This window comes from Salvelinus fontinalis, chromosome 30, assembly GCF_029448725.1.
Source record: "Salvelinus fontinalis isolate EN_2023a chromosome 30, ASM2944872v1, whole genome shotgun sequence".
Classification (NCBI taxonomy): domain Eukaryota; kingdom Metazoa; phylum Chordata; class Actinopteri; order Salmoniformes; family Salmonidae; genus Salvelinus; species Salvelinus fontinalis.
This window is the reverse complement of record NC_074694.1, coordinates 6,389,130-6,413,546: the sequence shown is the minus strand read 5'-3', so window position 1 is coordinate 6,413,546 and position 24,417 is coordinate 6,389,130. Positions and strand designations below refer to the sequence as shown.

Below are 24,417 nucleotides of genomic sequence, written 5' to 3'. Positions count from 1 at the left end.
TAGGTATTCTAGTATCAGGGACTAGGTATTCTAGTATCAGGGACTAGGTATTCTAGTATCAGGGACTAGGTATTCTAGTATCAGGGACTAGGTATTCTAGTATCAGGGACTAGGTATTCTAGTGTCAGGGACTAGGTATTCTAGTGTCAGGGACTAGGGACTAGGTATTCTAGTATCAGGGACTAGGTATTCTAGTATAAGGGACTAGGTATTCTAGTGTCAGGGACTAGGTATTCTAGTGTCAGGGACTAGGGACTAGGTATTCTAGTATTAGGGACTAGGGACTAGGTATTCTAGTATCAGGGACTAGGGACTAGGTATTCTAGTATCAGGGACTAGGGACTAGGTATTCTAGTATCAGGGACTAGGTATTCTAGTATCAGGGACTAGGTATTCTAGTATCAGGGACTAGGTATTATAGTGTCAGGGACTAGGTATTATAGTGTCAGGGACTAGGTATTCTAGTATCAGGGACTAGGTATTCTAGTATCAGGGACTAGGGACTAGGTATTCTAGTATCAGGGACTAGGTATTCTAGTGTCAGGGACTAGGGACTAGGTATTCTAGTATCAGGGACTAGGTATTCTAGTATCAGGGACTAGGTATTCTAGTGTCAGTGACTAGGGACTAGGTATTCTAGTGTCAGGGACTAGGGACTAGGTATTCTAGTATCAGGGACTAGGTATTCTAGTATCAGGGACTAGGGACTAGGTATTCTAGTATCAGGGACTAGGTATTCTAGTGTCAGGGACTAGGTATTCTAGTGTCAGGGACTAGGGACTAGGTATTCTAGTATCAGGGACTAGGTATTCTAGTATCAGGGACTAGGGACTAGGTATTCTAGTATCAGGGACTAGGTATTCTAGTGTCAGGGACTAGGTATTCTAGTGTCAGGGACTAGGGACTAGGTATTCTAGTATCAGGGACTAGGTATTCTAGTATCAGGGACTAGGGACTAGGTATTGTAGTATCAGGGTCTAGGTATTCTAGTGTCAGGGACTAGATTTTCTAGTGTCAGGGACTAGGGACTAGGTATTCTAGTATCAGGGACTAGGTATTCTAGTATCAGGGACTAGGTATTCTAGTATCAGGGACTAGGTATTCTAGTATCAGGGACTAGGTATTATAGTGTCAGGGACTAGGTATTATAGTGTCAGGGACTAGGTATTCTAGTATCAGGGACTAGGTATTCTAGTGTCAGAGAATAGGTATTCTAGTATCATGGACTAGGGACTAGGTATTCTAGTATCATGGACTAGGGACTAGGTATTCTAGTATCAGGGACTAGGGACTAGGTATTCTAGTATCAGGGACTAGGGACTAGGTATTCTAGTGTCAGGGACTAGGTATTCTAGTGTCAGGGACTAGGTATTCTAGTATCAGGGACTAGGGACTAAGTATTCTAGTATCAGGGACTAGGTATTCTAGTATCAGGGACTAGGTATTCTAGTATCAGGGACTAGGTATTCTAGTGTCAGGGACTAGGGACTAAGTATTCTAGTATCAGGGACTAGGTATTCTAGTATCAGGGACTAGGGACTAGGTATTCTAGTATCAGGGACTAGGTATTCTAGTGTCAGGGACTAGGGACTAGGTATTCTAGTATCAGGGACTAGGGACTACGTATTCTAGTATCAGGGACTCTGGACTAGGTATTCTATTATCAGGGACTAGGTATTCTGGTATCAGGGACTAGGGTCTAGGTATTCTAGTATCAGGGACTAGGTATTCTAGTATCAGGGACTAGGTATTCTAGTATCAGGGACTAGGTATTCTAGTATCAGGGACTAGGTATTCTAGTGTCAGGGACTAGGTATTCTAGTGTCAGGGACTAGGGACTAGGTATTCTAGTATCAGGGACTAGGTATTCTAGTATCAGGGACTAGGGACTAGGTATTCTAGTATCAGGGACTAGGTATTCTAGTATCAGGGACTAGGGACTAGGTATTCTAGTATCAGGGACTAGGTATTCTAGTATCAGGGACTAGGTATTCTAGTGTCAGGGACTAGGGACTAAGTATTCTAGTATCAGGGACTAGGTATTCTAGTATCAGGGACTAGGGACTAGGTATTCTAGTATCAGGGACTAGGTATTCTAGTGTCAGGGACTAGGGACTAGGTATTCTAGTATCAGGGACTAGGTATTCTAGTATCAGGGACTAGGGACTACGTATTCTAGTATCAGGGACTCTGGACTAGGTATTCTATTATCAGGGACTAGGTATTCTGGTATCAGGGACTAGGGTCTAGGTATTCTAGTATCAGGGACTAGGTATTCTAGTATCAGGGACTAGGTATTCTAGTATCAGGGACTAGGTATTCTAGTATCAGGGACTAGGTATTCTAGTGTCAGGGACTAGGTATTCTAGTGTCAGGGACTAGGGACTAGGTATTCTAGTATCAGGGACTAGGTATTCTAGTATCAGGGACTAGGGACTAGGTATTCTAGTATCAGGGACTAGGTATTCTAGTATCAGGGACTGGGGACTAGGTCTTCTAGTATCAGGGACTAGGTATTCTAGTGTCAGGGACTAGGGACTAGGTATTCTAGTATCAGGGACTAGGTATTCTAGTATCAGGGACTAGGGACTAGGTATTCTAGTATCAAGGACTAGGTATTCTAGTGTCAGGGATTAGGTATTCTAGTGTCAGGGACTAGGGACTAGGTATTCTAGTATCAGGGACTAGGTATTCTAGTATCAGGGACTAGGGACTAGGTATTCTAGTATCAGGGACTAGGTATTCTAGTGTCAGGGACTAGGGACTAGGTATTCTAGTATCAGGGACTAGGTATTCTAGTATCAGGGACTAGGTATTCTAGTATCAGGGACTAGGTATTCTAGTGTCAGGGACTAGGTATTCTAGTGTCAGGGACTAGGTATTCTAGTATCAGGGACTAGGGACTAGATATTCTAGTATCAGGGACTAGGTATTCTAGTATCAGGGACTAGGTATTCTAGTATCAGGGACTAGGTATTCTAGTATCAGGGACTAGGTATTCTAGTATCAGGGACTAGGTATTCTAGTATCAGGGACTAGGTATTCTAGTATCAGGGACTAGGTATTCTAGTGTCAGGGACTAGGTATTCTAGTGTCAGGGACTAGGTATTCTAGTATAAGGGACTAGGTATTCTAGTGTCAGGGACTAGGTATTCTAGTGTCAGGGACTAGGGACTAGGTATTCTAGTATCAGGGACTAGGGATTAGGTCTTCTAGTATCAGGGACTAGGGACTAGGTATTCTAGTATCAGGGACTAGGGACTAGGTATTCTAGTGTCAGGGACTAGGGACTAGGTATTCTAGTATCAGGGACTAGGGACTAGGTATTCTAGTATCAGGGACTAGGGACTAGGTATTCTAGTATCAGGGACTAGGGACTAGGTATTGTAGTATCAGGGACTATGTATTCTAGTATCAGGGACTATGTATTCTAGTGTCAGGGACTAGGTATTCTAGTGTCAGGGACTAGGTATTCTAGTGTCAGGGACTAGGTATTCTAGTATCAGGGACTAGGTATTCTAGTATCAGGGACTAGGGACTAGGTATTCTAGTATCAGGGACTAGGTATTCTAGTGTCAGGGCTAGGGACTAGGTATTCTAGTATCCGGGACTAGGTATTCTAGTATCAGGGACTAGGTATTCTAGTGTCAGTGACTAGGGACTAGGTATTCTAGTGTCAGGGACTAGGGACTAGGTATTCTAGTATCAGGGACTAGGTATTCTAGTGTCAGGGACTAGAGACTAGGTATTCTAGTATCAGGGACTAGGTATTCTAGTATCAGGGACTAGGGACTAGGTATTCTAGTGTCAGGGACTAGGTATTCTAGTGTCAGGGACTAGGTATTCTAGTGTCAGGGACTAGGGACTAGGTATTCTAGTATCAGGGACTAGGTATTCTAGTATCAGGGACTAGGGACTAGGTATTGTAGTATCAGGGTCTAGGTATTCTAGTGTCAGGGACTAGATTTTCTAGTGTCAGGGACTAGGGACTAGGTATTCTAGTATCAGGGACTAGGTATTCTAGTATCAGGGACTAGGTATTCTAGTGTCAGGGACTAGGGACTAGGTGTTCTAGTATCAGGGACTAGGTATTCTAGTATCAGGGACTAGGTATTCTAGTATCAGGGACTAGGTATTCTAGTATCAGGGACTAGGTATTCTAGTATCAGGGACTAGGGACTAGATATTCTAGTATCAGGGACTAGGTATTCTAGTATCAGGGACTAGGTATTCTAGTATCAGGGACTAGGTATTCTAGTGTCAGAGACTAGGTATTCTAGTGTCAGAGACTAGGTATTCTAGTATCAGGGATTAGGTATTCTAGTGTCAGGGACTAGGGACTAGGTATTCTAGTATCAGGGACTAGGTATTCTAGTATCAGGGACTAGGTATTCTAGTATCAGGGACTAGGTATTCTAGTATCAGGGACTAGGTATTCTAGTATCAGGGACTAGGTATTCTAGTATCAGGGACTAGGTATTCTAGTATCAGGGACTAGGTATTCTAGTATCAGGGACTAGGTATTCTAGTGTCAGGGACTATGTATTCTAGTGTCAGGGACTAGGGACTAGGTATTCTAGTATCAGGGACTAGGTATTCTAGTATAAGGGACTAGGTATTCTAGTGTCAGGGACTAGGTATTCTAGTGTCAGGGACTAGGGACTAGGTATTCTAGTATTAGGGACTAGGGACTAGGTATTCTAGTATCAGGGACTAGGGACTAGGTATTCTAGTATCAGGGACTAGGGACTAGGTATTCTAGTATCAGGGACTAGGTATTCTAGTATCAGGGACTAGGTATTCTAGTATCAGGGACTAGGTATTATAGTGTCAGGGACTAGGTATTATAGTGTCAGGGACTAGGTATTCTAGTATCAGGGACTAGGTATTCTAGTATCAGGGACTAGGGACTAGGTATTCTAGTATCAGGGACTAGGTATTCTAGTGTCAGGGACTAGGGACTAGGTATTCTAGTATCAGGGACTAGGTATTCTAGTATCAGGGACTAGGTATTCTAGTGTCAGTGACTAGGGACTAGGTATTCTAGTGTCAGGGACTAGGGACTAGGTATTCTAGTATCAGGGACTAGGTATTCTAGTATCAGGGACTAGGGACTAGGTATTCTAGTATCAGGGACTAGGTATTCTAGTGTCAGGGACTAGGTATTCTAGTGTCAGGGACTAGGGACTAGGTATTCTAGTATCAGGGACTAGGTATTCTAGTATCAGGGACTAGGGACTAGGTATTCTAGTATCAGGGACTAGGTATTCTAGTGTCAGGGACTAGGTATTCTAGTGTCAGGGACTAGGGACTAGGTATTCTAGTATCAGGGACTAGGTATTCTAGTATCAGGGACTAGGGACTAGGTATTGTAGTATCAGGGTCTAGGTATTCTAGTGTCAGGGACTAGATTTTCTAGTGTCAGGGACTAGGGACTAGGTATTCTAGTATCAGGGACTAGGTATTCTAGTATCAGGGACTAGGTATTCTAGTATCAGGGACTAGGTATTCTAGTATCAGGGACTAGGTATTATAGTGTCAGGGACTAGGTATTATAGTGTCAGGGACTAGGTATTCTAGTATCAGGGACTAGGTATTCTAGTATCAGGGACTAGGGACTAGGTATTCTAGTATCAGGGACTAGGTATTCTAGTGTCAGGGACTAGGGACTAGGTATTCTAGTATCAGGGACTAGGTATTCTAGTATCAGGGACTAGGTATTCTAGTGTCAGTGACTAGGGACTAGGTATTCTAGTGTCAGGGACTAGGGACTAGGTATTCTAGTATCAGGGACTAGGTATTCTAGTATCAGGGACTAGGGACTAGGTATTCTAGTATCAGGGACTAGGTATTCTAGTGTCAGGGACTAGGTATTCTAGTGTCAGGGACTAGGGACTAGGTATTCTAGTATCAGGGACTAGGTATTCTAGTATCAGGGACTAGGGACTAGGTATTCTAGTATCAGGGACTAGGTATTCTAGTGTCAGGGACTAGGTATTCTAGTGTCAGGGACTAGGGACTAGGTATTCTAGTATCAGGGACTAGGTATTCTAGTATCAGGGACTAGGGACTAGGTGTTGTAGTATCAGGGTCTAGGTATTCTAGTGTCAGGGACTAGATTTTCTAGTGTCAGGGACTAGGGACTAGGTATTCTAGTATCAGGGACTAGGTATTCTAGTATCAGGGACTAGGTATTCTAGTGTCAGGGACTAGGGACTAGGTATTCTAGTATCAGGGACTAGGTATTCTAGTATCAGGGACTAGGTATTCTAGTATCAGGGACTAGGTATTCTAGTATCAGGGACTAGGTATTCTAGTGTCAGGGACTAGGTATTCTAGTATCAGGGACTAGGTATTCTAGTATCAGGGACTAGGGACTAGATATTCTAGTATCAGGGACTAGGTATTCTAGTATCAGGGACTAGGTATTCTAGTGTCAGGGACTAGGTATTCTAGTATCAGGGATTAGGTATTCTAGTGTCAGGGACTAGGGACTAGGTATTCTAGTATCAGGGACTAGGTATTCTAGTATCAGGGACTATGGACTAGGTATTCTAGTGTCAGGGACTAGGTATTCTAGTGTCAGGGACTAGGGACTAGGTATTCTAGTATCAGGGACTAGGGACTAGGTATTCTAGTATCAGGGACTAGGGACTAGGTATTCTAGTATCAGGGACTAGGTATTCTAGTATCAGGGACTAGGTATTCTAGTATCAGGGACTAGGTATTCTAGTGTCAGGGACTAGGTATTCTAGTGTCAGGGACTAGGTATTCTAGTATCAGGGACTAGGGACTAGGTATTCTAGTATCAGGGACTAGGTATTCTAGTATCAGGGACTAGGGACTAGGTATTCTAGTATCAGGGACTAGGTATTCTAGTATCAGGGACTAGGTATTCTAGTATCAGGGACTAGGTATTCTAGCATCAGGGACTAGGTATTCTAGCTTCAGGGACTAGGTATTCTAGTGTCAGGGACTAGGTATTCTAGTGTCAGGGACTAGGTATTCTAGTATCAGGGACTAGGTATTCTAGTATCAGGGACTAGGGACTAGATATTCTAGTATCAGGGACTAGTTATTCTAGTATCAGGGACTAGGTACTAGGTATTCTAGTATCAGGGACTAGGTATTCTAGTATCAAGGACTAGGTATTCTAGTGTCAGGGACTAGGTATTCTAGTATCAGGGATTAGGTATTCTAGTGTCAGGGACTAGGGACTAGGTATTCTAGTATCAGGGACTAGGTATTCTAGTATCAGGGACTAGGGACTAGGTATTCTAGTGTCAGGGACTAGGTATTCTGGTGTCAGGGACTAGGGACTAGGTATTCTAGTATCAGGGACTAGGGACTAGGTATTCTAGTATCAGGGACTAGGGACTAGGTATTCTAGTATCAGGGACTAGGTATTCTAGTATCAGGGACTAGGTATTCTAGTGTCAGGGACTAGGTATTCTAGCTTCAGGGACTAGGTATTCTAGTGTCAGGGACTAGGTATTCTAGTGTCAGGGACTAGGTATTCTAGTATCAGGGACTAGGTATTCTAGTATCAGGGACTAGGGACTAGATATTCTAGTATCAGGGACTAGTTATTCTAGTATCAGGGACTAGGTACTAGGTATTCTAGTATCAGGGACTAGGTATTCTAGTATCAAGGACTAGGTATTCTAGTGTCAGGGACTAGGTATTCTAGTATCAGGGATTAGGTATTCTAGTGTCAGGGACTAGGGACTAGGTATTCTAGTATCAGGGACTAGGTATTCTAGTATCAGGGACTAGGGACTAGGTATTCTAGTGTCAGGGACTAGGTATTCTGGTGTCAGGGACTAGGGACTAGGTATTCTAGTATCAGGGACTAGGGACTAGGTATTCTAGTATCAGGGACTAGGGACTAGGTATTCTAGTATCAGGGACTAGGTATTCTAGTATCAGGGACTAGGTATTCTAGTGTCAGGGACTAGGTATTCTAGTGTCAGGGACTAGGTATTCTAGTATCAGGGACTAGGTATTCTAGTGTCAGGGACTAGTTATTCTAGTATCAGGGACTAGGGACTAGGTATTCTAGTATCAGGGACTAGGTATTCTAGTATCAGGGAATAGGGACTAGGTATTCTAGTGTCAGGGACTAGGTATTCTAGTATCAGGGACTAGGGACTAGGTATTCTAGTGTCAGGGACTAGGGACTAGGTATTCTAGTGTCAGGGACTAGGTTTTCTCGTATCAGGGACTAGGTATTCTAGTGTCAGGGACTAGGTATTCTAGTATCAGGGACTAGGTATTCTAGTATCAGGGACTAGGTATTCTAGTGTCAGGGACTAGGTATTCTAGTGTCAGGGACTAGGTATTCTAGTATCAGGGACTAGGGACTAGGTATTCTAGTATCAGGGACTAGGTATTCTAGTGTCAGGGACTAGGTATTCTAGTGTCAGGGACTATGTATTCTAGTATCAGGGACTAGGTATTCTCGTATCAGGGACTAGAGACTAGGTATTCTAGTGTCAGGGACTAGGTATTCTAGTGTCAGGGACTAGGTAGGGACCATTGAGCTGAATCTATGTATCGCTATAATGTCAGAGAGACGTCCAATGGATGTGGGACCCAGTTGATGTGTGACATTAGAACAGCCTGTGAAGGGCCTCTGAACGGCTTTGATCTCTCACTCATTGATCTTTCAGTAAGTAGAGTGGCACACAGAGATCAGTCGACCTGGCTGGCTCCCGGAGGAACAGCTGCCATTCAAATGAATTATAGAACAGAACGGTCCGTTAGTTTAAGACTACGTTTGAGCGCTGTTGGTGCAGACCCAGACTGGGGGGGTTGACGTTCCTCCCCTTGTACCTCAGGATGGCAGTGTGGGCGTTGGGGACGAAGAGAGCTGTATTCACCGGGCCCTGCTGAAGTACCTGGATGCCTGGTCACTGAACCAGGACTTCTGGGAGTACAATCTCCACGTGGGGCGTATGCTGCTGCTGCAGAAGAGGAACACGGAGGCACTGCAGCACCTGCAGACCGGGCTGGCCCTGCGGCCCTCACAGCCAGCACTTAGGTCAGCACACGCTGTAGTATGTTTAACGCAGTTGGTTCTGGGAACCAGACTTGCTTTAACTCCTGAGCTTTAGCTCAGCGGGCTACGACAAAACTGTAGCATGCAGGAGACCTGGGTTGGCCCTATTGGTCACATTGCCATAGGTAGGCAACTCTTGAACGTGTGTGTGTGTGTGTGTGTGTGTGTGTGTGTGTGTGTGTGTGTGTGTGTGTGTGTGTGTGTGTGTGTGTGTGGGCAGGTTCTTCACAGGTCTGGCTCTACTGCTACAGGAGGAAGCCTCAGAGGCTGTGGAGAAGGAGGCAGCCCTGTTTTTACAACAAGGCCTGGAGCATGTTATAGCACAGTACTGCAACACGGAGAACAACTACAGGTGTGTGTGTGTGCGTGCGTGCGTGCGTGCGTGCGTGCGTGCGCAAGACAGAGAGCGGGATCGACAGAGAGTAGCTTGATTTACAGACTTCCTAAAGTACACTTCTACATGTTGCGCAGTCAGTGTTTCTTTGTAAGCTAAAGGTCCCCTTTTTTCCTGCCGTGACATGAACTCAGTGGTTTGGAGCAGAGCGTGACCGACCCTCTGTCCAGTGTGAGAACACAGTTCCTGCGTGGCTGCCTCACCCTTGGTGCCCTCCAACAGAAGAACACTCTCTCTCAGAAGCCAATGAGCGCAGAGCAGGTCTATCATACGTGAGTTTTATATTGCTTGCCTGGTTCAAATCTCTTTTCATCTGTCTTGCCAAGTCTCTATGTATACTGAACTAAGATATAAAACGCAAGTGTTGGTCCCATGCTTCATGAGCTAAACTTTTTTTCAGAAATATTCCAGAAATATTTCCAGAAATATTTCATACGCACAAAAAAAGCTTATTTCTCTCAAATGTTGTGCATAAATGTGTTTCCATCCCTGTTAGTGAGCATTTCTTCTTTGCCAAGATAATCCATCCACCTGATAGCTGTGGCATATCAAGAAGGTGATTAAACAGCATGATCATTACATAGGTGCACCTTGTGCTGGGGGCAATAAAAGGCCACTCTAAAATGTGCATTTGTGTCACACAACACAATAACACAGATGTATCATGTTTTGAGGGAGCTTGCAATTGGCATGGTGACTGCAGTAATGTCCACCAGAGCTGTTGACAAATAATTTAATGTTAATTTCTCTACCATAAGCCACCTCGTTTTAGAGAATTTGGCAGCACGTCCAACCGGTCTCACAACCGCAGACCACATGTAACCACGCCAACCAAGGACCTCCAAATCCAGCTTCTTCACCTGTGGTATTTTCTTAGAACAGCCACCCGGACAGCTGATGAAACTATGGGTTTGCATAACTGAAGAATTTCTCCACAAACTGTCAGAAACCATCTCATCTCATCTGCGTGCCCGTCGTCCTCACCAGACTCACCTGACTGCAGTTCTGTCGTAAGCGACTTCAGAGGGCAAATGCTCACCTTCGATGGCCACTGGCCTCGCTGGAGAAGTGTTCTCTTCACAGATTAATCCTGGTTTCAACTGTACCGTGCAGAAGGCAGACAGCGCGTGTGGCGTCGTGTGGGTGAGTGGGTTGTTGATGTCAACGTTGTGAACAGAGTGACCCATGGTGGCGGTGGGGTTATGGTATGGGCAGGCATAAGTTACGGACAACAAACACAATTGCATTTTATCAATGGCAATTTGAATGCACAGGGATATTGTGAAGAGATCCTGAGGCCCATTGTCGTGCCTTTCATCCGCCGTCATCACCTCATGTTTCAGCATGATAATACACAGCCACATGTCGCAAGGATCTGTACACAACTCCTGGAAGCTGAAAATCACCCAGTTATTTCATGGCCTGCATACTCACCAGACATGTCACCCATTAAGCATGTTTGGAATGCTATGGATCGATGTGTACGACAGCAAGCTCCAGTTCCCGCCAATATCCAGCAACTTCACACAGCCATTAAAGAGGATGGGGGAACAACATTCCACAGGCCACCAATCAATAGCCTGATAGATTAGTTTATCACAGTGCCATCCGTTTTGTCACCAAAACCACATATACTACCCACCACTGCGAGCTGTATGCTCTCGTTGGCTGGCCCTCACTACATATTCATAGCCAAACCCACTGGCTCCAGGTCATCTACAAGTCGATGCTAGGTAAAGCCCCGGCTTATCTCAGCTCACTGGTCACCATAGCAACACCCACCCGTACCATGCGCTCCAGCAGGTATATCTCACTGGTCACCCCCAAAGCCAACTCCTCGTTTGGCCGCCTCTCCTTCCAGTTCTCTGCTGCAAAGGACTGGAACGAATTGCAAAAATCACTGAAGCTGGAGACTTATTTCTCACTCTCTAACTTTAAGCATCAGCTGTCTGAGCAGCTTACCGATCACTGTACCTGCACACAGCCAATCTGTAAATAGCACACCCAACTACCTCATCCCCATATTGTTACTTATCCTCTTGCTCTTTTGCACCCCAGTATCTCTACTTGCACATCATCATCTGCACATCTATCACTCCAGTGTTAATGCTAAACTGTAATTATTTTGTCTCTATGGCCTATTTATTGCCTTACCTGCCTACTCTTCTACTCTTCTACATTTGCACACATTGTACAAACATTTTTCTATTGTGTTATTGACTGTACGTTTGTTTATGTGTAACTCTGTGTTGTTGTTTTTGTTGTACTGCTTTGCTTTATCTTGACCAGGTCGCAGTTGTAAATGAGAACTTGTTCTCAACTGGCCTATCTGGTGAAATAAAGGTGAAATAAAAAAAATAAAAAAACTCTATGCAAAGGAGATGTGTCGCACTGCATGAGGCTAATGGTGATCACACCAGATAATGGCTGTTTTTTATCCACACTCCTACCTCTGTTGAGGACAGAATTTAAGTATATATGCAGGAAACTAGAACAATTCTGGTCTGTCTCTGTCTTAATGTGTGTGTGTGTGTGTGTGTGTGTGTGTGTGTGTGTGTGTGTGTGTGTGTGTGTGTGTGTGTGTGTGTGTGTGTGTGTGTGTGTGTGTGTGTGTGTGTGTGTGTGTGTGTGTGTGTGTGTGTGTGTGTGTGTGCGTGCGTGCGTGTTTGCACCCATCTTCCTTTACCCCAAAACAGTGTTGTGGTGCTGGCAGCCCGAGGTGTGTGTCGGTGCGTGTGTCGGGACGAGGTGTCCCAGCAGCTGGAGTGGGTGTTGCTGGATGCCCACTTTGCCCTCCTCCAGAGCCTCATTCAGCAAAAGAAGGCTGCTGGGTTGACCCAGGGTCAGGGCAAGCAGGGAGAGACGGAGAGACAGGCCTGGGTGGCCAAGAGGTGTCAGGCACTCACAGGTCTGATCCGCCTCACCTCCATCCCCGCCTGCAGGGAGCTGCTGGACATGCAGGAGAAGGTTAGACTGGAGAGGGAGAAGTTGACCCTAACCCAGTATTTCCCAAACTCGGTCCTGGGGACCCCAAGTGGTACACATGCTGAATTAAATCATCTATAATCTATTTATCATCAAGCTTTGACTATATGAATTAGTTGTGCGCTGTGCAAAAAAAACGAAATAGCCGTTTGGGTTTTCAGGCCATGATTTGGGAAACGTTGCCCTACCTACTGATACAGCATCAGATATTCTTCCATCCCCAGAATAAGATTGAGGGTAGAGTCATCTGATCCTGGATCTGTGTGGTGTCGTCTCATATTTTCTTGGGGAAATATCTCAGCGAGTTTTACATACATTCCTATTTTCCCCTCGCTCGTCAGTGACTTTGATCTTTTGATTGACCGTGATCGTTGGTGTGTTGCATACAAAACAAACTGTGGTGTCCAGGTCTGCCAGGTTGCCGTGGTAACGACTCCTCGTGACAGCCACGCGCTGTGTCTCCTGGGGCTGGCCCAGCTGGCTCAGTGTGACAACGATCACGGCTCCCAGAGATCAGAAGAAGGAGCCAATGCCAACGCCTGCCTCAGCTTCCAGGCAAGCATCGAACTGGAGGACAAGCCTCAGAGCGGAGAGCCACCCACACAGCTCACCAGTAAGAGATGAAAGAAGACTGTGTGTGTGTGTGTGTGTGTGTGTGTGTGTGTGTGTGTGTGTGTGTGTGTGTGTGTGTGTGTGTGTGTGTGTGTGTGTGTGTGTGTGTGTGTGTGTGTGTGTGTGTGTGTGTGTGTAGATGCTTCTGTGTGTAATGAAAGAAGACAGTGTGTGTGTGTGTGTGTGTGTGTGTGTGTGTGTGTGTGTGTACATTTACATTACATTTAAGTCATTTAGCAGACGCTCTTATCCAGAGCGACTTACAAATTGGTGCATTCACCTTATGACATCCAGTGGAACAGCCACTTTACAATAGTGCATCTAGATCTTTTAAGGGGGGGGGGGGGGGGGGGCAGAAGGATTGCTTTATCCTATCCTAGGTATTCCTTGAAGAGGTGGGGTTTCAGGTGTCTCCGGAAGGTGGTGATTGACTCCGCTGTCCTGGCGTCGTGAGGGAGTTTGTTCCACCATTGGGGTGCCAGAGCAGCGAACAGTTTTGACTGGGCTGAGCGGGAACTGTACTTCCTCAGTGGTAGGGAGGCGAGCAGGCCAGAGGTGGATGAACGCAGTGCCCTTGTTTGGGTGTAGGGCCTGATCAGAGCCTGAAGGTACTGAGGTGCCGTTCCCCTCACAGCTCCGTAGGCAAGCACCATGGTCTTGTAGCGGATGCGAGCTTCAACTGGAAGCCAGTGGAGAGAGCGGAGGAGCGGGGTGACGTGAGAGAACTTGGGAAGGTTGAACACCAGACGGGCTGCGGCGTTCTGGATGAGTTGTAGGGGTTTAATGGCACAGGCAGGGAGCCCAGCCAACAGCGAGTTGCAGTAATCCAGACGGGAGATGACAAGTGCCTGGATTAGGACCTGCGCCGCTTCCTGTGTGAGGCAGGGTCGTACTCTGCGGATGTTGTAGAGCATGAACCTACAGGAACGGGCCACCGCCTTGATGTTGGTGGAGAACGACAGGGTGTTGTCCAGGATCACGCCAAGGTTCTTAGCGCTCTGGGAGGAGGACACAATGGAGTTGTCAACCGTGATGGCGAGATCATGGAACGGACAGTCCTTCCCCGGGAGGAAGAGCAGCTCCGTCTTGCCGAGGTTCAGCTTGAGGTGGTGATCCGTCATCCACACTGATATGTCTGCCAGACATGCAGAGATGCGATTCGCCACCTGGTCATCAGAAGGGGGAAAGGAGAAGATTAATTGTGTGTCGTCTGCATAGCAATGATAGGAGAGACCATGTGAGGTTATGACAGAGCCAAGTGACTTGGTGTATAGCGAGAATAGGAGAGGGCCTAGAACAGAGCCCTGGGGGACACCAGTGGTGAGAGCGCGTGGTGAGGAGACAGATTCTCGCCACGCCACCTGGTAGGAGCGACCTGTCAGGTAGGACGCAATCCAAGCGTGGGCCGCGCCGGAGATGCCCAACTCGGAGAGGGTGGAGAGGAGGATCTGATGGTTCACAGTATCGAAGGCAGCCGATAGGTCTAGAAGGATGAGAGCAGAGGAGAGAGAGTTAGCTTTAGCAGTGCGGAGCGCCTCCGTGATACAGAGAAGAGCAGTCTCAGTTGAGTGACTAGTCTTGAAACCTGACTGATTTGGATCAAGAAGGTCATTCTGAGAGAGATAGCAGGAGAGCTGGCCAAGGACGGCACGTTCAAGAGTTTTGGAGAGAAAAGAAAGAAGGGATACTGGTCTGTAGTTGTTGACATCGGAGGGATCGAGTGTAGGTTTTTTCAGAAGGGGTGCAACTCTCGCTCTCTTGAAGACGGAAGGGACGTAGCCAGCGGTCAAGGATGAGTTGATGAGCGAGGTGAGGTAAGGTAGAAGGTCTCCGGAAATGGTCTGGAGAAGAGAGGAGGGGATAGGGTCAAGCGGGCAGGTTGTTGGGCGGCCGGCCGTCACAAGACGCGAGATTTCATCTGGAGAGAGAGGGGAGAAAGAGGTCAAAGCACAGGGTAGGGCAGTGTGAGCAGAACCAGCGGTGTCGTTTGACTTAGCAAACGAGGATCGGATGTCGTCGACCTTCTTTTCAAAATGGTTGACGAAGTCGTCTGCAGAGAGGGAGGAGGGGGGGGGAGGGGGAGGAGGATTCAGGAGGGAGGAGAAGGTGGCAAAGAGCTTCCTAGGGTTAGAGGCAGATGCTTGGAATTTAGAGTGGTAGAAAGTGGCTTTAGCAGCAGAGACAGAAGAGGAAAATGTAGAGAGGAGGGAGTGAAAGGATGCCAGGTCCGCAGGGAGGCGAGTTTTCCTCCATTTCCGCTCGGCTGCCCGGAGCCCTGTTCTGTGAGCTCGCAATGAGTCGTCGAGCCACGGAGCGGGAGGGGAGGACCGAGCCGGCCTGGAGGATAGGGGACATAGAGAGTCAAATGCTTGTGTACATGCTTCTGTGTGTAATGAAAGAAGACTGTGTGTGTGTGTGGATATTAATGAAGTGTGTGTGTGGATATTAATGAAGTGTGTGTGTGTGTGTGTGTGTGTGTGTGTGTGTGTGTGTGTGTGTGTGTGTGTGTGTGTGTGTGTGTGTGTGTGTGTGTGTGTGTGTGTGTGTGTGTGTGTGTGTGTGTGTGTGTGTGTGTGTGTGTGCACATTGATATACGCAACTGAGCCTTGTGCCATCCCTCCCTCAGAGCAGCAGTGGTGGCAGGACAGGCTGGCAGCAGACAAGGAGACAGGCAGCCAGGGAGCGGGCGGGGGTGGCTCTGGGCCTTCTGACACTGCAGCGGCTGCCGGGAGAGGATGTGGGCGTGGCTTGGGAGCTCCTGCTAGAGGTGGCACTGCGGCTGCAGCCAAGAACCCCACAAGAGGAGGCAAGACTGCCCCTCCAGCCAAAAACACCCCCTCTACTGCCCCTCCAGCCAAAAACACCCCCTCTACTGCCCCTCCAGCCAAAAACACGCCCTCTACTGCCCCTCCAGCCAAAAACACTGTCTCTCCAGCCAGGTCAGTCAAATAGACTTTAGACGTGTTGGAGAGCATAAATATTATGCAGTCGCTGATTTCTGTTGGTGCACCTCCCCTGACTGTAAACGCCTTCTTCTGCCTGCTTTTAAGGCTTTCAGTATTTGATGTAGAACACGGCCTAATAAGAGAGGTATTCGAAGGAATGGGAACGACATGCTTTTGGACACGTGTGTTGTTTTATCTATCATTAGTTTTCCCAGTCAGGATTGAGTAAAATTATATTTAAATTCAGTCCATTCAGGAAGTATACTGAAATTCCAGTCTGAATTGTTTTAATTGAAATGGAAATTGAGCCCAACCAACCCTGATCCAAGTAGTTTATGTTTGTACTCAGCAGGGGGCAAGGTGGAACAGCCAAAACTCCTGGCCCGGCCAAGCCCAGCAGTTCCAAGACCCAGCTCATCTCCCCCAGCAAGTCTAAACCAGACTGCTCCCCAAGCCCAGCCAAACCTGGGCCCACAGAAGGTAGGCTACCAACCAGGGTAGGAATTATACTCAAGGGTATCCAGTCTTTGGCCTAGTAACATTCATTTAATTGATTGTGTCATTTGCTGTGTGTGGGCTACTTAATATTGCTCCATTTGGAACCGATTGCTCTGTCTGTGGTTTGTGTCTGTATGGCTACAGAGTCAGCTGTGGCAGAGAGCGGCAACGTTCTCCCCAAAGCTCTGTTGAACCGTCGATCCCATGCCCCTCGCCTCGGCTTGGCCCGCGCCCTCTCCCGCTCCGCAGACAGCCACGACCAGGTACGCAAGCTCTACCAGGAGGTCATCACCATGGCACCAGAGGTCACATATTACTATCAGTTATTATACAGTTAGTACAGCTGTTCCTGTTATTGTTGGCTCCATCCAATGACTGGTCAGTCTGGAGTGTTCTTCCTGTTATTGTTGGCTCCATCCAATGACTGGTCAGTCTGGAGTGTTCTTCCTGTTATTGTTGGCTCTGTCCAATGACTGGTCAGTCAGGAGTGTTCTTCCTGTTATTGTTGGCTCCATCCAATGACTGGTCAGTCTGGAGTGTTCTTCCTGTTATTGTTGGCTCCATCCAATGACTGGTCAGTCTGGAGTGTTCTTCCTGTTATTGTTGGCTCCATCCAATGACTGGTCAGTCTGGAGTGTTCTTCCTGTTATTGTTGGCTCCGTCCAATGACTGGTCAGTCTGGAGTGTTCTTCCTGTTATTGTTGGCTCCGTCCAATGACTGGTCAGTCTGGAGTGTTCTTCCTGTTATTGTTGGCTCCGTCCAATGACTGGTCAGTCTGGAGTGTTCTTCCTGTTATTGTTGGCTCCATCCAATGGCTGGTCAGTCTGGAGTGTTCTTCCTGTTATTGTTGGCTCCGTCCAATGACTGGTCAGTCTGGAGTGTTCTTCCTGTTATTGTTGGCTCCATCCAATGACTGGTCAGTCTGGAGTGTTCTTCCTGTGCTCTCCAACTGTTGCACTCCCCAGCTGTGTTTTCTCCTGGGTGTTATCTATGTCCAGGTGATGTTTAGAATATGTTTTAACTAAGTCCAGGTGGTGTCTAGAATATGTTTAACTAAGTCCAGGTGGTGTCTAGAATATGTTTTAACTAAGTCCAGGTGGTGTCTAGAATATGTTTAACTAAGTCCAGGTGGTGTCTAGAATATGTTTTAACTAAGTCCAGGTGGTGTCTAGAATATGTTTTAACTAAGTCCAGGTGGTGTCTAGAATATGTTTAACTAAGTCCAGGTGGTGTCTAGAATATGTTTAACTAAGTCCAGGTGGTGTCTAGAATATTGGTAAACACTTTTCAAATACAATGTGATTTTGATTGATGAATGAATTGGTGGACTGTGATTGATCAACAGGTCCACGATGCGTACATTGAGCTGGCAGAGATGCTGGGGGAGTCAGACCCCCTGGCTGCTGTAGAGGTGTACTGTCGGTTCCCCCTGAAGCCCGTCTCAGAGCAGAACTTTGACGACGCCTTCATCACTGGAGAGATCGTACGCATCCTGATGAAACAAGGCCTCTACGAGCACCCAGAGCTGGGACACAACCTCATCGCCTACGGGAAGGTCATGGGCCTGGGTGAGTTATCTTTTCATTAGAACCGTCTTGGAACCGTCTTGGAACCGTCTTGGAACCGTCTTGGAAACGTCTTGGAAACGTCTTGGAACCGTCTTGGAACCGTCTTGGAAACGTCTTGGAAACGTCTTGGAAACGTCTTGGAAACGTCTTGGAACCGTCTTGGAACCGTCTTGCATCAGATGTTTTTTTTTAGATCATACAGTTCTTTAAAAAAAAATGTTTAGCTCAAGACCCAAATGAGAAATGTACCCAACCTCTTCCTCCCAACGACCCAAATGAAGAAGACGGTGGTGTGATTTATAGATGTTTTCTCATAATTCGTGACCCATGTTCTCGCATCCATTTTTTTCTGTCCCAATCCATAGAGCAGGATTAAATCCGTATTGCTGCGGTATCGCAGCAGATTTGCGTTTGAAATTAAGGTCATTTAAGGATGAGCCGACATTTTTGTCGGTGTTTAGCGTGAATGCAGGAACATTGCCTTTAAAATGTAAATCGAGCTATAACACGGATCTTCTGCTATACGGATTGAATTGAGCCCTCCTTCCTGTATGCAAATACAGAAACAGAACATTTGGAAGAGAAATTAAATGCAGATGTACGATCTTAATTTGACCAGTTTCTCACAGCAGGAAAATCATTCTGCAGCAACAGGAAATGTGAATTATTGTGAGGATTATAGTTAATTAACATTTTTGTAGGGGTTCGTACATTTTTTTGTTTGGCAAAATCAAGGCTGAAATTTGAAAGTGTAAGTTTAATACAGTATCTCTAGAAGCCTTTTTAAACCTAGAATACACTGCAAGTTAGCATTTCCTGCGGTGCAGCAAATTTCCAGCAACAGGGGGATCAAATTAAGATCCTACATCTGTATAGTAGGCAGATGCTAAAGGGAAGGATTTGTGTCATTTTTAAAATACAATCTCTTACTGTATTCTCTTCGAAAAGTCTACTTAAAATTGTATAAATAATATTAGTGAATGTTAAGGGTAATGCTTCAGCCTCATCAGGTCGTGTTGTTTGTTTGTGTTTATTTGTTTGTATGTGTAGGTTGCCTTGAGAAATACATCGACATCCTTGAAGGGAAGTTCATGAGCAGCCTTCTAAAGAGAGTGTATGCTGGGATCCATGAGAAATCAGTGGAAGACAAGGATCTGCAGGACTTCTTCAAGTTCAAGTGCTGGATATGAATTTTCCTTTCATAAAGAGAGACGGGCTGTTTATTCCTTGATCAAAGTATGAATGTATCTCTTTAGACCTATAGACTAGTCACATCATCTTTAGACCAATCGGCTAGTCGACAGAGTGAAACATCTGTTAATCTACTTCATCACCCTCCCGGATCCGGGATCCTCCTCATCAAAAAAGCTGACTAGCATAGCCTAGCCTAACGGGACAGGGATATCATATAATATAAATTTCATGAAATCACAAGTCCAATACAGCAAATGAAAGATAAACGTCTTGTGAATCCAGCCATTATTTCTGATTTTTTAAGTGTTTTACAGCGAAAACACAATATAGAATTATATTAGCTTACCACAATAGCCAAACACACAAACGCATTTATTCACCGCAAAGGTAGCTTTCGCAAAAACCAGCAAAAGATATAAAATGAATCACTAACCTTTGGACAAATTCATCAGATGACAGTCTTATGTTATACAATACACTTATGTTTTGTTCGAAAATGTGCATATTTATAGCTACAAATCCTGGTTATACATTGTGAATACGTAGCAACGATTCACCAGAATCTCCGGAGATATTTTGGACACTCACCTAATCTGACCAAAGAACTCATCATAAACTTTACATAAAAATACTTGTTGTATGGCAAATGAAAGATACACTGGTTCTTAATGCAAACGCTGTGTTAGATTTTAAAAAATAACTTTACCACAACATACAGCTTGGGTTATTGTGAGACAGCGCTCACCAACACGGCGGAGAATAGACATCAACATATTACACAGAAATACGAAATCACATCATAAATGTTGTCTTACTTTTGCTGAGCTTCCATCAGAATGTTGTACAAGGAGTCCTATTTCCAGAATAAATCGTTGTTTGGTTTTAGAATGTCCATTTCTTCTGTCGAATATGCGCCACAATGCTAGCCAAGGTTGCTAACATTCCCATCCTCTCTTGGCACAAAGAACGGAAAACTCGAAAAGTCCCAATAAACGTTGAATAAACTGATAAAACTCGGTTGAAAAAACCTACTTTATGATGTTATTATCATATGTATCAAATAAAATCAGAGCCGGAGATATTCGCAGTGTATACCGAACGCTTTTCAGAAGACAATGTCGAGGTCCCTCGCGCGCCGTCGAAGACAAAGAAAATACTGGACCTGTCACTCCAAAAGCTCTTGTTCGGCCTCAGATCAAGCTAGACACCCCATTCCACCTTCCACTGCCTGTTGACATCTAGTGGAAGGCGTATGAAGTGCATACATATCGATAAATAAAAGCCAGTTGAATAGGCAGGCCCCGAAACAGAGCCTCGTTTTCAGATTTTTCACTTCCTGTACGGAAGTTTGCTGCCAAATGAGTTCTGTTTTACAGATATAATTCAAACAGTTTTAGAAACTTGAGTGTTTTCTATCCAATAGTAATAATACTATGCATATTGTATGATCTAGAACAGAGCACGAGGCCGTTTCATTTGGGCACAATTTTTTCCAAAGTGAAAACAGCGCCCCCGTATTGACAAGAAGTTTTAACAATAAGATTACCTTTAAAATGATATAAGACACATGAATGTCTCAGGAATTTTAATTATGATATTTCTGTTTTTTGAATTTGGTCCCCTGCACTTCGACTGGCTGTTGTCATATCGATCCCGTTAACGGGACTGCAGCCATAAGAAGTTTTAAGGATTCACATGTGAGGCCATGTGCTAAACAGAGTGAGTGAGGTGGTGTAGTAAACAACCAAAGATTTCAAGACTAAAAGTGGTGAAGTAGTAGCCTACAATAAATAAAAACTCCAGGTTAAAATACACTTTATCTAGTCCTTGGCCTTTTTCCTAATCTGACTTTGGTGCAGGTCGTGTTGTTCTTCACATGACTGCCTGGTAAAACACCCATTATATCAAATACATTCAAAGTGTATTTATCACATGCACAGGATACAGAAGGGGTAGACAATACATGGTTATTTGCATAGTAGCACTATCAAATATAGAACGTGTCCAGGTAAATATTGTATGAATATTTTATAATTATTAGATGATTCTTACCCAGACACACGTGTCTAAATTGATGGGTCATGTGAAGGAAATGCTATAACCACCCCTCCGCCACATCTAACTAAGTGGATGGGTCACTATTGTCTAAGTGAAGTTTTAGCTAAACAATTAACCTAACAGTGCTTTGAAGACAACTGAGAACTTGGAAAAATATGAGGTCAAATCATGGTCGGAAATCCGGGACTCTAGAAAGAGGCCCAAGTTCCCGAGTTGGAATTCCAAGTGGGATGACAATTCAAAATGATTTTTTCCCCGGCAGGTTAAATGTTAGCTAGCTAGCTAACATTAGGCTATAACTAGCAATTCAAATAGCTTTCGGAGATAAAAATAATATTACTACCCAGATCATACACATAACTTTAGCTAGCGAGCTTCTTCACTTTTACTTGGTACTCATCCCGGATCCGGGAGCACCCTCATCAGTAAAAAAGCTGACTAGCATAGCCTAGCATAGCACCACAAGTAAATACTAGCATCTAAATATCATGAAATCACAAGTCCAAGACACCAGATGAAAGATACACATCTTGTGAATCCAGCCATCATTTCTGATTTTTAAAATGTTTTACAGGGAAGACACAATATGTATTTCTATTAGCTAACCACGATAGCAAAAGACCCAACTTTTTTTTCTCCACCATTTTTTTACTGCATAGGTAGCTATCACAAATTCGACCAAATAAAGATATAAATAGTCACTAACCAAGAAACAATTTCATCAGATGACAGTCTGATAACATATTTATTGTATAGCATATGTTTTGTTCGAAAAATGTGCATATTTCAGGTATAAATCATAGTTTTACATTGCAGCCACCATCACAAAATCTCACCAAAGCAGCTAGAATAACTACAGAGACCAATGTGAATTACTTAAATACTCATCATAAAACATTTATGAAAAATACACAGAGTACAGCAAATGAAAGACAAACATATTGTGAATCCAGACAATATTTCAGATTTTTTAAGTGTTTTACAGTGAAAACACAATATAGCATTATATTAGCTTACTACAATAGCCTACCACACAGCCCCATTCATTCAACATAACGTTAGCGATAGCTAATAAACCAGCAAAAGATATACATTTTTTCACTAACCTTCTCAAACTCCATCAGATGACAGTCCTGTAACATCATATTACACAATACATATATGGTTTGTTCGAAAATGTGCATATTTAGCGGCACAAATCATGGTTATACAATGAGAATAGTAGCCAAAACTGCAAACAAAATGTCGGGAGAAATCTTGGGAGAGGCACTAATCAATAACTCAATAACTAATCATAAACTTGACTAAAAAATACAGGTTGGACAGCAAATTAAAGATACATTAGTTCTTAATGCAACCGCTGTGTAGATTTTTTAAATTAACGTTACTACGACATACAGCGTACGTTAAAGCGAGGCCGCGCCGAAATTAATGGCGGAATAATAGTTTAACATTTTTGACACATATACGAATTAACATCATAAATAGTTCTTACTATTTGATGAGCTTCCATCAGAATCTTGTACAAGTTGTCCTTTGTCCAGAATAATCGTTGCTCGGTTGTAGATTGTCGTCTTCAACTTTGGAATTAGCAGCAAACATTAGCCATGTGGCGCAGATGTGTCCAAATCCCCAGAACGCAGCACAAAGAAAATACCCAAAATCGCAATATACTGATATAAACTGATATAACTCGGTTTAAAATATCTACATTATGATGTTTTTAACACGTATATCGAATAAAATCAGAGCCGGATATATCTAACGCCTATAACAACAGCTTTTCAGAACGCAATCCTGAGGTCTGTCTCGCGCAATGACGAACGTTGAAAAGACTGCACCCCCGGTTCCAAGAGCTCTTGTTCGGCCTCATATTTACCTAGACACCCCATTCCAATTCTCACTGCTTACTGACATCTAGGGGAAGGCGTATGCAGTGCATGTAGACCCATAGATTACATGCAAATTAATAAACTGACCCTGGAACAGAGCCCCCGATTTCAGATTTCTCACTTCCTGACAGGAAGTTTGCTGCAAAATGAGTTCTGTTTTACTCACAGATATAATTCAAACGGTTTTAGAAACTAGAGAGTGTTTTCTATCCAATAGTAATAATAATATGCATATTGTACGAGCAAGAATTGAGTACGAGGCAGTTTAATTTGGGAACGAATTTTTACAAAGTCGAAATGGCGCCCCCCTAATGAGAAAAGGTTATCCCCCCCCCCCCCCCCCCCCCCCCCCACAACAACAGCTTCCCGGGCGACCAATCTGACAGTCCCCTGCACCTCTCCGATTCAGAGGGGTTGGGTTAAAAGCAGAAGTCAGGTTTTGGTTGGACCTTGTGTAATTCAAGGTAAAAAAAAAAAATGTAATCCTTAAAAAAAATATTAAATGTTACTATTCATTGGGTTATGCCGACACCAGGAAATATCATTCACTGCAAATGAGGTCACTGACGTGTTAAAATACCAAATTCAAATAAGACAATACTTTGATAGTTTTCTCAAAAAGGCCATTTAAATCTGAACCACTTCATCCCCAGTAGACTGGTTGATAACAAAGTCACAGTAAAAACAGCAGTAGGCTGGTTGATAACAAAGTCACAGTAAGAACAGCAGTAGGCTGTTTGATAACAAAGTCACAGTAAGAACAGCAGTAGACTGTTTGATAACAAAGTCACAGTAAGAACAGCAGTAGACTGTTTTATAACAAAGTCACAGTAAGAACAGCAGTAGGTAAAACTGGAGGCTGGAGAGAGAGAGAGTAAGAAAGAGAGACTTGACAGAGAGTGAGGCTAGAGAGAGAGACTTGAGGGAGAGAGTGAGGCAAGTGAAAGAGAATGAGGTGAGAGAGGAGAGAGAGAGAGAGAGAGAGATTAGAGAGCGAGAGACTAGAGGGAGAGACTGGAGAGACTGGAGAGAGGAGAGAGACTGGAGAGAGGGAGAGAGAGTGAGAGACTGGAGAGAGGGAGAGAAAGAGAGAGAGAGAGAGAGAGAGACTGGGAAGAGAGAGAGAGACTGGAAAGAGGGAGAGAGAGATTGGAAAAAGGGAGAGAGAGACTGGAAAGAGGGAGAGAGAGAGAGATTGGAGAGAGAGAG

General features: G+C 44.6%; 1 protein-coding gene across 1 annotated transcript in view; it reads left to right on the top strand.

The window, feature by feature from the left end:
* LOC129828573 (uncharacterized) overlaps positions 1-23,529 on the top strand; it is a 101,181-nt gene extending 77,652 nt beyond the window's left edge. Inside the window, exons 11-20 of the mRNA XM_055889619.1 lie at positions 8,841-9,043; positions 9,282-9,413; positions 9,590-9,727; positions 12,152-12,422; positions 12,849-13,053; positions 15,679-15,991; positions 16,347-16,477; positions 16,640-16,800; positions 17,842-18,064; positions 19,115-23,529. Coding sequence (XP_055745594.1) covers positions 8,841-9,043; positions 9,282-9,413; positions 9,590-9,727; positions 12,152-12,422; positions 12,849-13,053; positions 15,679-15,991; positions 16,347-16,477; positions 16,640-16,800; positions 17,842-18,064; positions 19,115-19,254 — 1,917 coding nt within the window. The 3' untranslated portion in view covers positions 19,255-23,529. The remainder of the gene's footprint in view (positions 1-8,840; positions 9,044-9,281; positions 9,414-9,589; positions 9,728-12,151; positions 12,423-12,848; positions 13,054-15,678; positions 15,992-16,346; positions 16,478-16,639; positions 16,801-17,841; positions 18,065-19,114) is intronic.
* Positions 23,530-24,417: the final 888 nt, after the last annotated feature.